The sequence below is a fragment of the Vipera ursinii genome (assembly GCF_947247035.1).
Source record: "Vipera ursinii genome assembly, chromosome: 3".
Classification (NCBI taxonomy): domain Eukaryota; kingdom Metazoa; phylum Chordata; class Lepidosauria; order Squamata; family Viperidae; genus Vipera; species Vipera ursinii.
Window position 1 is genome coordinate 83,201,933 of NC_139516.1, and position 17,094 is coordinate 83,219,026.

Here is a 17,094-nt window from a genome sequence, read left to right on the forward strand (position 1 = left end):
TACTCTCCATACTCTCTTTCTTTCATACATGAGCTAAACAAGAAGAATCTCTTTCACAGGTAAGCTAATCATCTATCTTTTCCACAGAATCCTTAAGATTCTAATCAAGTCCAGTACTTCTGCTTTCGTTGTTAGTTCTGCTAGGCCAGGGGTAGGCAACCTTGGCTCTTTTATGACTTGTGGACTTCAACTCCCAGAATTCCTGAGCCAGCATGGCTCAGCTTGGAAACCTCTCCCTTTTCCCTCAGCATGGCTGGCTCAGGAATTCTGGGAGTTGAAGTCCACGAGTCAGAAAAGAGCCAAGGTTGCCTACCTCTGTGCTAGACTCTAACCACAGTAAAGATGTTCTTGCCTTATGGAAATGTTATTTTTTCTTATGCTTTCATAACCCTGCACTATTATCATCTACAACCTTATCAACAGAAGTAACAGGCTATAAGATACGTCTTAGTATCAATTATTTGCTAATGAACAAAACAGGTTTAGTAGGGGGTCACTGTTATTTTCTACACAGTAAAGCTGAAACCAATTCTAGATTGGAAAAATCATCTTTTCCAATGTTTTTCAAACAGTGCAGACACAATAAAAAGTGTCTATATGTTCAGACACAAAACAATATTTTTGTTTTGCTGAAACCTATTTGATCCAAATTTGCATAGGTAACATAACCAATACATTAAAAAAAAAAAACTTCTACAACTGAGGTTCTAACATTATCCATATAGGTGCCCTCCAAATTTTTTTTTAAATTCCATTTATATCCCGCCCTTCTCCGAAGACTCAGGGCGGCTTTACAAACTTAGCAGTAGCCTTCATTCTATGTATATGCCTGCTTATGAGGGCTTTCACACACACCCCAAGCGGCATTATTACAAAGTCAGCTTAATTGCCCCCAACAATCTGGGTCCTCATTTTACCTACCTCGGAAGGATGGAAGGCTGAGTCAACTTTGAGCCTGGTGGGACGCGAACCTGCACTAATTGCAGGCAGCTGGTGTTACTTAAGGAGGCATTAGCCCACTGCTCCACCAATGGGTCAGAATCCCAAAATTGCTAGCTGGAAAGCTGGAAACTGCAGCCTATCATATTTGGAGGGCATTAACGTGATAATAATTTTTAATGGTAACTGTGACACATTACATTGACAACTTAATGAAGCATATTAAAATGCTTTCATCATCCCCTCCTAAGTGCTTTTTAAATTTCACAAAAATCTGTCGAATTATGTATCTAGTCACACGACACTGTGTGACTAGAAATAGAGGGAAATGTAGGCATCCTGTAATTACACTTTACAATCATTTGCTTGCATATGCCAGATGTGATCATAAGCAAATATATATTAGGAAGTGAGCTCATTAAAATCAACAGATTTTGCTTTGGAGTAAATTAGATTCACATGGGATTCTTCACACATTTTCAGTTTCGTTTTATCAATGAAGATTCAACAATATTCAGTGAATTTGGAAGAACAGAATAGAACAGAACAGAAACCAAGCCATGATGAACACAAATAAGCACAAGTGAAGGAAGAAGATCAGAGGAGATCAAGGTGCTATTAGCCTTACCCATTGTTGCTGTTGCTGGAGCTCTCGGATGGTATTCTCAGCTTGTTCTAGTTTAGTAATGGCCTCATCACTCTGTTGTTTGATGGTGGCCAACTCCCGTTTTGTAAGATAGTTTTCCTCAGCTTCCTGAGCCCTCGTCACTTGTCCCTTAGGACATAATTTTCTTTTTAAAGCAATTGGAAGATCGATCCGGGGAAGACCGAGAGTTTTTCATATTTATTCTGCCGTACAGTCAAGCACGTGCGAGTCGTCACATAATTGTTAACAGCCAATATATCAATTTAGTAAAGTAAAGCAGTTTAGTACTGCACCACCTTAAAATGTTTAGTATTCTTATGCAAGGTCAACTGAGTATTTGCATTCAGTCAACTCTGTTCATGCATTTATTACCTCATTTGTGCATGCACACATCTGTTACAAATTCATAGTAATCTAAGGAATTAGTGGCAAAAGATGAGAGCCCACCAATGATTTAGAATCCTGGATGTTATTACAAGTAACATGCAGGCATGTGCTTAGATATTATCTGATATGGCACAATTACTGAATTAATTACCGTAAACATTTCATATGAAAATGCATGTAGCTATCCATGCACTAAAAATAAAAAGCTGAAGGCTTGTTTCGTAGCAGGAAAATAATTAGTATGAAATACTAAAGCAGTATACCTGTATCAATCTATCTGCCAAGGAAGCACTTTCCTACAAAAAGGGAAAAAAATTCAGATAGAAATAAGAAAAAGGGGAAACGAAGTAACAGAGTAAAAACAAGAGAATTATGCTCAAATTTTGCCTACTTTCCCAATACAATAAAGTTAAAGCCTGCATTTTCCCAAAAGTCAAATATTTCGGAAGCATAGGTTAATTGATTTTGAAAAATAATATATATATATATTTAAAAAATTTTCTTTAAAATTCAACAGTTCCTTGCTTAGAGAATTCTGCAGGTTTGTGCAGAATGTATTTGTTTCATGTGTTACAAACTAAAAGGAGGCATCATCTGAGCATATTTAAAAGGTTTGGCTACCCAAGAAAGGCGCAACCTAAGCAGGATTTAAGGAACAAGATTTCAGTAATGAAAAAGTCAAATATGAAGAGCTGAAGTATACAAATGAAATATGGCTAATTTTACCCAAACATGACTAATTTATCATTTACAATGGAAGAAAACTTTCAGAATAATTCAAATATTCTGGCATTTTTCAATACAGACACATCCACTTTAACCACAAATGTATCAGACAATTCCATCTATAAATCCAGCATCTTAGAACAAGATAAATCAGCAGATCCACATGCAAAATTAGCTTTAAGGAGTAAAGCACACAATTAAATGAAAATGGGTTTGTTCTAGCAGATTACAAGATTTTTAAAAGCCAGATAAACTTCTTCATATGTGCAGATTAGGTAAAATTTATATTGTAGACAATATATTCAAGATGATTTGAGCTTTCAATCCTTTTCTAAATCATTTTTGTATGATTTAGGAAAGCAATTTCCATTTTTTTTCTAATCCTACTTTGTGACATCCAAGAGAGGAACCTTAAATAACAAGTAATATTTCCTCAGAACATACTAAGAAAGGACAGCTCTCGTTATGGGGTATAGCCATATCCTAGGGAAGAACAACAAAATTCTAGGATCAATAACTAAACTTTTATACTCTTTTATTGTTTAAAATATGTCTTTTTTAAAAAAGAGCTATAATCAAGTATTGGGGGGAAAGGGAAACCTATATATTCCCACTGAATATCTATCAGAGAGGGAAGGGTGGGTTATATTTGATGCTATGAGGGGCAAATTGCTTTCTACAACTGAGGAAGAAGGATCTCAATGATGTCATACTGATAGACGCCAAAATACATTAAAAATATCCCAAGAAAGGTACTAGCTAATCATTCAGAAACACTTCCTGAATCACAGTCCTTCTCATCGAATTTCAATTTCCTAGATATAAAAAGCTAATTAGAGCATGGTCTATCCTAGAAGATGGGCACTCATACCTTACTAGGCTTTCATTACTTTTCAAGCTTTCCTAAAATGAAGATCAGTCTCTAAAAGCTTCTACGAATGTAGCATGACATAATTTACACATATGATGGTTAAAAAAAAGCCCTTAGATCAGGGGTGTCAAACTGCCGGCCTGCAGGCTGGACGCATCATCCGGAAGCCACGCCCACCCCATTGCCCGCAATGGCAAAACCATCCTGATACATTGCGCGACATCACGTGACGTCGCGAGTTTGACATGTCTGCCTTAGATCCTTTGGGCTAAACTTTGTATGAACCAATAGAGACCATTTAGAAACATGGCAATTAAAACAGTTCAAGAACAATTCAAGATAAACGGCAGACACTCTGATTATTCTACATATGGTTCCTGATGCTAGGGTTTTTAAAATATATTTTAGGAGCTGGGAGCAAGATTTGATTAGATTTAATTAGATTTTTCCATCTTATATTTAATTTGATAACTACATTTTTGGATATTATAGAAAACTTGAAGAATGGATGTGCGAAAACCATTTCATGCTACCTCAAAAACCATCGTGAACAATATCCTCATCTTATTTGGGCTAAAGGAGACAAAAATCATAATGTCCACTACTAGCAGGGAACTGCTTAGGCAGAAAGCAGAAATTCTTGCAGTTATTCTTGCCTCTACTAATAAGAATAAAATAAAATAAAATTCTGCCAAAATGTAAACATTTCAAAGCAGCAACACTGAAGAAACAGAATATTTTTGACAATTTGCATATGCTTCAGATTTTCTGCTGTTCTTGATATAAGACCAGGCCAATATGAGCTATTAATCATAGCTTTCACCCTGGGTAAAGGTCAGCCTATTTCCACAATCCTAAGAAAAAGCAGAATTTTTCAGATTGTCCTCTCATTGGTAAATATTTCACACAAGTATATATGCCGTACCTTCCGCAGGTTAAAATAAAGGAATTGCAATGGAACAAAAATCTGGCATGAAACAACCCAATTATGTGCATCTTAATTCTTATTTTCTAACAATGCTGCATGAAGAATTTAAATGATATATACAACACTTCATTTTTAAAAATAAACTGTTATCGTTGCTATCACTGAGTGTTACATAATTATGCTAGGTCCAGTTATTTCTGTTCAAATACATTTTCATCTTCACCATGCAACTGCCTGACACAGTTTTTTCCTTCGTTAAGGAATTAATTGTGACACTATTACTTGTACTCTTCTCTCTCTCCCCCCCTTCTGAAAATTAATGAAACAGGCTTATTTTAGGACATACTTGATCCTCTAACTGTGAGGGTGGGGTGGGGGACATCACAGCTCATATAAAAGGGATCCAATTTTCTAAAACGATTACATGTCATTCTTTATATGCCTATAGTGTATCTAGGAATTAAAGGATGAGGCAAAGTGGGAGAAAATTCCTTGAACTTATTAGAAATTACTCATATTTGGATAGAGACGTAAGTAATTTGGAATTTGACAGAAATTTTATTCTTCATAGCTATTCAATAGATTTTTTTAAAAACCTGGAAGTGAGTATATTTGCAGCAGTATGAGGGGGAAATGAAGTTCTTCATTTGACCTAAGCGTAAACTCAAGAGAAGATTTACTGAACAATTGATAAATGTTGTAATTCAAATGGTACCTCTGTTTTATTTTCTATGATAAGCTTGGAACAAAAACAAAATTTCTAAATGTAATTCAAGTTTGAAAAATTGGACAGCAGCTAGATGGGGTGCCTTATAATTTCAGATCTCCCCTTAATTTTTCAGTTGTCAGTACCAAAGCAATGGAAAATTTAGGTGGAAGAACTATTACACAAATGCAAAGAATTTTTTTCTTAATGCACAGCAGAAAACAACTTGGCTTCCTTTCTGTAACACTACCTGAAGATGCCAACTTTCGATTATTGTCGACTGTAAATATACTTTTAATTCACCTGTCCCATAGAATTCCACGATACCCACACACGTTTTCATACAAAATGACAACTACATATATATACTTATTGTGAAAGCCGATCAATACAAAGAACAGGAACAATACCACATTATTAAACTTCATGCAGCTATTCTGTTATTAATAAAAAGTTTAGAATTAGCATAATTCAGGCTTCAGTTTCTTGGACACTTACTTTTTCCAGCGTTTCAATTCTCTGTTTTAAGAGTCTGTTTTCTGTTCTCAGTCTCTGAAAATCAAGCAAAATTGTAAAGAATGTTATCTGAAATATTTATCAAATAATTTCTATCTTCTGAAACTGAAAGAGATTAATTTTTAAAAAAGAAAATGGGTCGTTCTGTAAACTGCAAGGCTTATAACAGCTGCAGACTCAAAGCTAGATTCTTCTCAGTATTTCCTCAAAGGGAAAAACAAACATTTCTCTCAAAGCTACTTCTGAATTAGCATAATTCTATTAATCTTTGTTATTTCCTGTTATATTCATCAAAAAAGGGAAAAAAACCTACAACAGGATCCTAAACATGTATATATTAAAAATACAAAAAATAAAAATAAAATAAACCCCACAGACATATACTTCATGTAGGTTTTGTAATAATAATCCTGGCCAATCTTTTTATTACACAAATGAAATTCTTATTACCTTGCTCGTAAGATAATTAACTACTTACCTTAATTTCAACTTGTTCTTCCATTTCCCTTGTTTTTATAGTAGTATATTCTTTTTCTAGCCTAAAATGTATTGAAAGCCATGATAATCTCTTTTTAATAATGCATAGCTGTAGTCAAGTCAGTATGCCAAATTACTGTTCATATTAATTTTAACTTCCTGCCTAAAATATGACCACTTTTTTGCATTTGTTGATGTAGATATACTTTTTCTCATCATGAAACTAAAAAAATCCCGATTTGAACCATAGCTCCCTTGAATTTTGGGTCAGCATTTTTTTTCATCCATACAAATGACTCTGCACACAGAACAGCTGGTTTTGATGATCCATGTTTGAACTGAAAAAGGCATGTTTTAGATGTTTCAGTTTACACACAGAATGAAGTAGGGCTGAGGTAAAACTGTTTTATTCTTTTCAGAAGTTGTTTTGAGGGTAAAAGAGAAGGGAAAATGTTTGGGACATCAATGGCTATGGGGAGGCAGGGGTGAGAAAGAAAAGAAGAAGGTAAGATAATGGGTAGGCCAGAAGAATAGGCCCTATAGAGAGATAATGGAGGTGCCTACATTTTCTGCCTAGGGATGAGAATAAACTCTTGGTTATATGACTGGAAAATAAATTGATTTTCTAGAAACACCTACATAATAAAATTCACATTCTTATGTAGAAAGTAATTGTCATAATTTAATGATTCCCTTCTTTGTAATAATAGAACGGAGGCATTTTTAAAGAAAAGAAATACCTACTTTTTCATCTTTTTTACATTATATTTGACTTGATAAGCCATTTGGATTAACTTGTCTGGTCCACCATCAAATTGACGTGGAACAACCTTTTGAAAGTGCTGGAAACAAAATGAAAGCAGAGTCAGAAGTCAGAAATATGGGTTTATACCCCGTGTGTCAAGTAATACAATACAATGGCATATTTAGCTTACCTGTAACATCCCTTCCATGTCAAGTTGCATTAATTCTGCTTGATTCATCTGAAGCAGCGCTACGCCAACCCGAAATACAATCTCTAAACCCTGTGAATAATGTCATTATTTTCTTCTAGATACATATTTGTAATGCTTATTATTTAAGAATTTTTAAAATAGCCTTACATTGATATATTTATTGGAAAATGTCACTAAACTTAATTAACAACTATTGTTTTCATTATAAATGGGGACTTGAATTCAGCTTCCCCAGAAACACAACATGTTAAACAAATAGCCATCCATCTACATTAAACTTACCTCAGACATAAATATATCAAATATTCTTGTTGCAATTGGTAATGGGAAAGATGTAAGAAAAATAGTTAAGAACCATGAGGATGCATACATAGAAGTATGGAAACTCTGCGCCTGGAAATGCATAAAAAGCTCTGGAAGTTGCTCCTGAAAGAACAAACAAATCAAAGAGTCATTTTTCAAGTAACGTTCCTGAAATACGTATTTTAAAATATTTTACATTGTTAAGAGACTGGAATTTGAAATCCAATCTGGAAGGCTTCATATGTCTGGCATAAAGTCATTAAAGACTATTTAAAAGAACATTAAACCATTTTTATAACCAGAAGTTAAGCACTGTTATGTCATTAAAACATTTTACATAGGGAACATGTTCCAAATACAAAAGACAATGTCTTCAAAAACCATAGATGACAGTGCCTTTGCTTTCTACATTCCATGCTTTGAGCATTTTTCTGCAACTATTGAATACTTTTTGCAATTCATTAATGCTTATGCACTCAGCTTTTTAAACCTACTGCTTAAAAATACCCTAGATCAGGAGTCTTCAAACTCGGCCCTTTTATGACTCATGGACTTCAACTCCCAGAATTCCTCAGCCAGCGTGCCTGGCTGAGGAATTCTGGGAGTTGAAGTCCATGAGTCATTAAAGGGCCAAGTTTGAAGACCCCTGCCCTAGATTAACTACATATGGGCAAGAGATAACAGATTTTTTTTAATGTACCTGTATCATGGATTCAAATTGATACATACAAAGGCCCAGCTCAGCCATACTTGGTTTGAAGAGCTCTCGAAGACGATAATCTTGCATTAATTTAAAAAACACACAGAAGGCTTCCTCCTCTGGCATCTGTTTTGAAGGAGATTACAATCACAGCTTAACCTTCTTAGTTACAAGCACTTCAAAAGTTCACAAGAAGTTTTCAACACCACTTAATTGCAGGTGTAATTCAAGAGACGTATCTGGAAAAAATTACACCTGCCAAGCCTTTAAAAAGATGTGTTAAACTGCAGCACTATATATTTATTGCAGTATCTAAAAAGGCAAAGAAATAATACTGTTGGTGTTCTCAGGTCCTTACAGCCTCTCTATGTATGGTAAGCAAATGGCACTGCAGATGTTGACAAGTCTCCTCTTTGTTCTCTCAATTTGATAAATATGTTCTGTGATTAACATTATGATCCTGGCTCTTTCTACACCAGACCTCTAACATATCTTGGCAATAAAAAAACATTGTAACCAATTTTTCTATTATCCAATACAGTGCTCACATAAAACATCTTTGGAAGTGGAGTTATCTGTGACCTCATGTTGAGGGAAAAAAAATCCCTTGATTTATAAACCACAGAGGATTATTCCACGTATTGTATCTTGCTAAGCTCAAGCATCAAACCACATACAGTTATGGTTTAGTATCTTTGTGAATGAGACTATATATGACTTGCTGGAAGGTGTTACAATTCTCGAGACCTCTTCTCCCATAGAAGAGCTATTTCTATATTCTAGAACAAGTCTTCACAAGCAAAAAAAAAGGCCAATGTAACAGGATTTTCTCCCTTTTAGCAACCAAGGGACTAATATATAGTTGCCTGCAGAAGAGAAATGAACAAGATTAAGAGACTAGATAGTCACCTGTCAGTATAGGTTCCCCTGCTGGAGCAGGGGGCTGGACTAGAAGACCTCCAAGGTCCCTTCCAGCTCTATTCTATTCTAAGATCTTCAGACCTTGGCTCAATGCCAACAACTTAAAGACTCTGCTTTGAAAAACATATATATGACAACTCCCAATAAGAGGGAGTTCTAATTTGTAAATATTGCTCCTCCTTTTATGATGACTCTGTTACTTTAAATCAGGGGTGTCAAACTCAATTTCATTGAGGGCCGCATCAGCACTGCGGTTGCCCCCAGGGGGCCGGGTGGTTATGACCAGGGTGGGCGTGGCCTACAGGGTGGGCGTGGCTAGAGTGCATGTGGCCTACAGGGTGGGCATGGCCAGCTCTACATAGTTCGCATCAAGGGTGCCTATGGGGGCCTGGGCAGGAGTGGGACAGATCTGAGGGTCTCTGGCAGAAGGAGGGTCTCTGGGCCAGGGCCAGGGCCAAGGCAGTGGGAGCCGTTCCCTCACTGTTTCCAGGATGGCTTCGCAGGCCACATGAAACCACTTCGCGGGCTGGATCTGGACCCCGGGCCTTGTGTTTGACATGTCTGTTTTAAATGAAGTAGTAGAATTTCAAGATAACTTTTGCAGGGCTTTTCCCCCCCTACCTGCATAAGAAGCAGACCAACAATAAAAGCACTTCCTTGGCAATAACCAACCTCACGATCCACTAAAGAATATGCCTAGAAAACATTAATAAGAAGGTAACATTTAGAAAGAATAATGAATATCCACATTGGCTTTCCCAAATAACGTTAATGTTTTCTATCTCCAGAGGTGAAGGTGCAAATGCCACTAAGATACAGAAAATGTCTGTAGCTTATAAGTCATCATAATTACTGACTTGGCACATGATATTAAGATAAAACGAAACAAACCATAGTATAACTTAATACGAATAAATCATAGTTTTATACAGATACAATAATAGTAAATTAGATATTTATATTTTGAAGAAGGATTTTTTGAATGAAATTCATTTTAATAACTTTCAAAATTTATTCAATAAAACGCAGGAAAAATTTCCATGTTCCATGACAAGAACAATAAATAATTAGGATACCAAGCACCATTATTCCTAATATGTCGGAAAAGAGACAAGAATACAGAACAAGGCTTGCTCCATGTCACTATCATTCAATGCCTGTTTAATAATGTTAGTTAGTTCAATCAACAGTTTGATTTTATGACATCTTCTTACATTCTAGTCATTATGTTTGAGAGTTATAATTCAATTTATTTTCTTTAAAATAAATGGCTTTCTCCTTTAGTTAGTTTTATATTAGCCAGCAAATGTAATATAAAAAAAGGAAAGTGTTTTCAATTAGACATGTATTTCCAAAACCTCCAATTTGCTACGTAAGACTAGCTACTATCCTCCTGATACACTATTCAAAAGGAAACTGTAGTCAGGAATATTTCAAAGCAATTATATAGAATAAAGTCAAGGACAGTTTACAAATGTGTTGTCTCGGGGATCTACGCCAGATGTGCCAACCTTTCAACAATAGTTACGGTAATTCTTTCTCTAATATTACAGGTTTTAATTGAAACTGTGAAGCCTTTTGTACTTCCTAAAGGTCACTTCACATTTTTATTTCAACATTTCACTTACATAATTTTTCATTTACAGATGAAAATGTCTTTCTCACATAGCTATATACAAAGCAGGTTAAAAGTTCATGGATTCTGCAGCATTTTCAGATCACAAGACAAATAAGGTTGAAATCCAACAAGTCAACAAGCTATCTGGAGTAACTTTAGCAAAGTAGGGGAATGCCAACCTTCATAACTCTGAGCACTGTATCCATAAATGAGGCAAGGACCTATTTTTAAGAGGGAGTCAGAGACATTAAGTGGTGAAAAGATTGCATTAAGCATCTAAATCTTAAGACTATGTAAGATTATGAATGTATTAAAATTATAGCTATCACTATTTGGATCTGGACATTTTCTATGTTTAGTCCTAGATGGCGTTACACTGGCACCATTGGGACTGTCATCACATTTGGGGTTCTTCTTGGACCAAGGTTCCTACTCAAGCAGCAGATAATTATTTTAGTTTGCCATTTGAGCCCACATTTGGACCAAGAGAACCTTAGTCTCTCAATGCTTTGGTGATCTCACATTTCAAAAATTGCAATATACTGTTTACAAGGCTGCTCTGAAAGATCGCTGGAAGCTGTGACTAGTTCAGAATACAGTAGCACATGCAGTTATTGGGTGCCTCAATATGTTAATATAACACCTCTCTTCTAGGACACACACTGATTACTACTAGTCTAGATGCAAATCAGCATGCTGATTATCACGGATAAAACGTTTAACGGCATACAGTCTAGTTATTTGAAAGATGTCTTTATAGTTGTTGCTGTCCTATATGACCCATCAGTATCCAGCTTCCATCAGTTAGGCCAGGGGTCCCCAACCCCCGGTCCGTGGACCGGTACCAGGCTGCAGCATGCCAGCAACCGGTTGATACAAAAAAGCAAAGCCGCATCTGTGAAATGCAGGCAGCACACAAAACCACATAGTTTCCAGTCCATGGAAAATCCTTTCTCCACGGAATCGGTCTCTGGTGCCCAAAAGGTTGGGAACCTCTGAGTTAGGCTATGTGATAGGATCCAAAAAGTGAGCCTACTCTATCACAGAGACTAACCTCTGGAATGACATCTCCCTAGAGCAGTGTTTCTCAAACTCAGCCCTGGGATATTTGGGGAGTTGAAGTTCCCATTTCTTAAAACTGACAAGGTTGAGAAACACTGCCCAAGAGATTTGTACATCCTGCACCTGACTTTATTTGGATGAGCACTTATCCCCAGGCCACGTTTTTTACACTCCTGATCCAAAACATGTACTAGCTCATTTTTAGTGAAGTTTAAGGAAGTCTTGAAACAATATCCCATAAATACTTTTGTTGGCTATTACCCACATTGTACAGAAAAGCAAGACAAATCACTGTGCTTTATTATACACACTAAAACAAGAACGCTCAAGAAGACTGAAAGACTCAAGAATACTGCATCAGCAAGGATTGGGTATTAGATGAACATAGCCTTTTCCTCCTCTCTAGCATCTAGTATTCAGAAGTAAAGGAGCATAACAATAAGATTTATATGGAGGAATTAAACCTTTTTATTGTCCATTAAGACATTAGGTTGCTAACTTACCTTCATTACATTAAATAAAACTTCCTGCCCAAGGCTATCTTTTTCTTTAAAAAAGTCATGTTCAGGATACGTTCTAGCAATGTCTCTTCTTATGAGCTTTTCACAAGGCGAAGTCATTTTCAAGAATTCTGAATATTGATCCTTAATTGTCATATTTTGAGCTGTGCACAAAAGCTGCCAAACTATTGCTCGGAAGTGATGTGGTATCCCTTTTCGAACAAGTTCCTAAAGCAACAAAATATATATGCATTTAAAATCCTGATGAGTTTTATTTTTAAAGTGGACAACGTAGCAAACTGACTTCAAAGTAATGGACAAAGTTTTCAACTTTCTATAAGGTTGTGAAAATTGAAAGCTACCCAATATTCTCCAAAGCACCAGAGGGTTGGACAAGAAACAATGGTTGGAAACTGACCAAAGAGAGAAGCAACCTGGAATTAAGGAGAAACTTCCTAAGAGTGAGGACAATTAACCAGTGAAACAGCTTGCCTTCAGAAATTGTGAGTGCTCCATCACTGGAGGTTTTTAAGAAGAGACTAGACAGTCACTTGTCTGAAATGGTATAGGAGGTCCTCCTGCTTGAGCAGGGGGCTGGACTAGAAGACCTCCAAGGTCCCTTCCAGCTCTATTCCTATTCTATTTCTATTTCTATTTCTATTCTATTCTATTCTATCTCTATTCCATTCCATTCCATTCCATATTCCATTCCATATTCCATTCCATTCTATTCTATTCTATTCTCCTAGAATGAAACAAACAAAAACAAAGGAAAACCAGATGATTTACTGTAGTTAAAATTATCACATTATCATTGTTTTCTTTATTTTATTTTGATTTTATTTGCACCCTGCCTTTATTATTCTTACAAATAACTCAAAGCAGTGACCATATTCAACATACCTTCCTCCTCCTATTTTTCCCATAACAACATCCATGTGACATAAGTTGGACTACGAGAGAATGACTGGCCCAAGGTCACCTAGCTAGCTTTCATGATTGAAGTGGGACTTGTTTAAGCCTGGTGCCTTATCAACTGTATACTGAAGAACAAGGAGAATTTTATGAAATAGGAAACAACCTGAAAGTTCAGGGCTAGATACAGTCCCTAATTCTCTTCCAAAAGTTGCCATTTACATGTACATGTACTCTTAAATGCTCCCTTACTTGAAATGGCCTAATCTTGAAGGCAAGTTTAATAGTGCATTTAAACCAGTGATTTTCAATCCTGGGAACTTGTGTGGAATACGGCTCCCAGAATTACCCAGACAGCATCAATCCATGTATCTTAAAATTGCCAAATATGGAAGACACTGATTTAAAGCTTGTATTTTCTTAAAGAACAGGGCAAAGCCTAGTTCATTTTTCCAGCTTTTAATAATTCAATTTCAGACACATTTCTATTCTGTTTCAATATTTTTTTCCTGCTAATTTGCAGCTATTAAATGGTGTTTCATAAATTCTAGTACTTTTTGTTTTAAACTATACTTAAAATAGTGATGATACGAAACAAAGTAGTTCATATATAGAAATGCATGCCGAAGTCAAAAAAATAAAGATATAAAGGGTGGTCTCTATATAGGCAAACCTTCGGTTTTCAGAATTCCATGAAAATAATAGAAATGGAAGGATCAGGAGTAGAAACTGCTATTAATGATTCTACTGCACATTTAGAAAATAAAACTAATTTGAAGTTTTATAGGGGGGTTGTTTTTACTCATCCCACTCCTGAAACTATTGTTTGCTATGTCTATTTGACACGGTGAAGGATAAAGTACACCATACATAATTTGTAGCTTTATCTCAATGGTTTTTCCACTTAAGACATTAACTTCTGCTTGCACTCATCTTCTAAACAATAAATTTATTATGACTTTCTGACACTTTCATAGGCAAACCAAGTAACATAAGATATTTTTAAAGTAAACAAGTAAACCAATAACTATATAATTTTTAACAAACTCTATAAATTTTATTTTTTATAAACTATATAAATTTTACTTTTTGTCAACATTTCTGCTCTGTTACAACTACATTTGAAGCCCTGCAGTAGCATCGTGTTGTCCTTACAGTTGTGCTATAAATCTCATTCATACAATATGTATTATTGTCTAGTAATTAGTCACCTTCTGCTTTTATATCATCTTGACTGATGAAAAAAGTTGTGGAGAAATTGAAAGCTTGCATGTTCTTTTGGATGGTTATAAATTTGGTTGATGCCAGTGAAATTATAACTCAACTATGGATTTCTCTCTCCTACTCACACCTATATGGACCGATCTGAGAATTTTATTTTATTTTATATCAAACCTAGTAACTAAGGAAATCTTTTGTGAGTTCCACAGACAAATAATTAAAAAGTAAACATTTTAATACAAGGCATCACATTGGTTACATTGGTTACATATATTACTTCTGAAACCTTAAGTAATTTGTACCTATACAACTATTTAACTGCAGCACATTGTCTTATATTTTATGATAAATATTTTTAAAAAGTGATTGATATTGGTCTTCTCCAGCTGGATAGCTCCCAGATATGTTGGAATACATCTCCCATAATTCCCACTCTCCATGACTAAGGGCCATCCTGGCTGATGGATTACCAAAGGTGAAGTCCCAAAGATGCTTTTTCACAAGGCAACTGGACTTTCTTGTTGCCTCGTGTAAAAGCATCCTTGGGACAACTATGACCTGGATGACTGAGAATCTCCATAGACAAAAGTGAAGTCCAATATATCCAAAGAAGCCAGTTGGAGAAGGCTAAACTATATCCCTTCATGTCCAGTCATGTTTTATAACATCCGCTTTCATTGAGTTCAGCGCAGACTACATCAAGAGTTTTCCTGAATTGCCAGTCGGAGAGGCATATTTCTAAGATTAATACTGAATAACAACACTCAACAAACCTTAATCTGTTTCTCTTTCTTTTTGTGTACATCTTCCCATTCATTTACTATTCTCCCCCAGAGCATCCAGGAATCTTCTTCAAGATGGCTAAGATTGCTAGAAGCCGATGAGCTAGACACAAGTGAGGATCCACTGTTTCTTCTTGACCCATTTACCGATTTCAGTGATTTGCTGTCAGTCTCCAGCAATCTGGAGAAAAAACATAAAATGGGTTTCTCGACTGTCAAAATATTCAACAGGCTCCTCTTTTCATTCATACAAAATATTACTATAAGTCAAATTCTATTTTCTCGCAGAGATCTTATATTTTGCAGAATTAAACTATGTTAAAGAAATTGATTAAGAAACTGTGTTTTTTAAATCTCAACTATAAAGCTTTTTTTAAAAATGAGGGTTTTTTGGACAACAAAAAAACAGAAAAATAAAAATACATACAGACTTCTCAGGCGTGTATTTAAAACTCTCCTGTTCGTAACCTTCAATTAGTTAAAACGGTGCATCGTAGGGCAAACATTTCTGAATCAAAGTAGTGCAAATCTGCTAAGTTAAAAAAATGCATGCAAAACATTCATGTTACTCCTGAGTAATGGAAATTTCATGGCTCTTCACACCAGTTGTATTCACAAAGTTGTGACAGCTGCAGTTAGCTGCAGTTAGCTGCAGTCACATGATCATGTTTTCCAGTGCCCGCTGCCAGCTTCTCACAAGCAAAGTCAATGGGGAAGTTGCTCCTGCACCCACTGTTTTTTTGCCTGCCTGTGGTCATTCTGTTTCTCGGCGTAGGTAAGGAAATATCTCTGAACGGGTCATGGCTTGTCTTATTATATATATATATATATACATGCATGAGAAGCATGTACATATTATAGTATGTATTATAAATTCTACACAGAAATTTCAATGAAATATTACATTTAATTGTAATCAACATCTAGATGTAATTTAGGTAAACAAGAATCACTTTGAAAAGCAAGATAGGTGGCATATAGATTTAATAAATAAGTAAATAAACAAAAAAAACCTTGTTCATAAATTGCAAGCAATTTCAGCTCTTCAATCTGAGTAATCTGTATCGGAAAGATACTGATTATTCAGATTGAAGAGCTGAAGTTGTTTGCAATTTATGAACAAGCATATGATAAATTCTCTAGCAATAAGAATGACATGGAGAATCAATTTCCACTGTCCAATTATCAATTTCCATATAATAGGTAAATAGTTCAAAAGAATATGATCATACAAGTCGAGTTAACATATTATTTCTTCCCAGAAATATATTAACATATTCATAGCACTTAATAATTTTTAAGTGCATTGCAAAAATATGTTTTAATGAGCTGCCCAGAATTCTCACTGCATTTCCAACAATATAGTGATTTATCTTTTCAAACAAGCATGCATAATAATTCAATAAATCCAAAATATCATTTATGTCAAAAAAGCTATAGTCTAAGAACTACTGACATTTTTTATTGAAGTTTTAGAATACATTTTAAAAACATAAACTCCCTCCCTCCCCCTCCGCCCCACTTACCCTCCCTTGCCCTCCCCCCCCGACTTCCCAGAGCTGAATACAGGTTATTAACTTTTACAAACTTAAGCTAAAATATACTAACTAAAAAAAACACATTAAATTCTATCACACTTTAACTTCCCTCAAACATAACTAAATAACTAACTAATAATGAATACCTAATAATACATCATATAAAACTAATACTTATTCATATGCTAAATGAAACTTTTTAGTCCCATATTTATTCTGAATATACTCGATCCATCTTCTCCATTCCACATTCCATCTGTTCCTGGTGCTTTCCCCACCTTCAATTGTTTAATTGCTAAAATAATTTCTTCAGCATTTATCAGTTGATTCATCCCTTCCCTTTGCTCTTGTGTAAGAACAGGGATATTCACTTCTTGTAAAT

At 35.4% G+C, this 17,094-nt stretch overlaps 1 protein-coding gene across 3 annotated transcripts in view; it reads right to left on the minus strand.

The window, feature by feature from the left end:
* The window catches only part of EVI5 (ecotropic viral integration site 5), an 87,828-nt gene that overhangs the window by 45,900 nt on the left and 24,834 nt on the right, over positions 1-17,094 (minus strand). The window contains exons 3-13 of one of the 3 annotated variants that reach the window (XM_083359319.1): positions 15,166-15,355; positions 12,260-12,484; positions 9,698-9,772; positions 8,156-8,281; positions 7,435-7,578; positions 7,132-7,221; positions 6,941-7,038; positions 6,198-6,258; positions 5,702-5,755; positions 2,236-2,268; positions 1,568-1,714 (exon numbers count right to left, since the gene is read on the minus strand). In XM_083359319.1, coding sequence (XP_083215445.1) covers positions 1,568-1,714; positions 2,236-2,268; positions 5,702-5,755; positions 6,198-6,258; positions 6,941-7,038; positions 7,132-7,221; positions 7,435-7,578; positions 8,156-8,281; positions 9,698-9,772; positions 12,260-12,484; positions 15,166-15,355 — 1,243 coding nt within the window. The remainder of the gene's footprint in view (positions 1-1,567; positions 1,715-2,235; positions 2,269-5,701; positions 5,756-6,197; positions 6,259-6,940; positions 7,039-7,131; positions 7,222-7,434; positions 7,579-8,155; positions 8,282-9,697; positions 9,773-12,259; positions 12,485-15,165; positions 15,356-17,094) is intronic. The other 2 variants (XM_083359320.1, XM_083359321.1) reach the window with 2 other exon arrangements.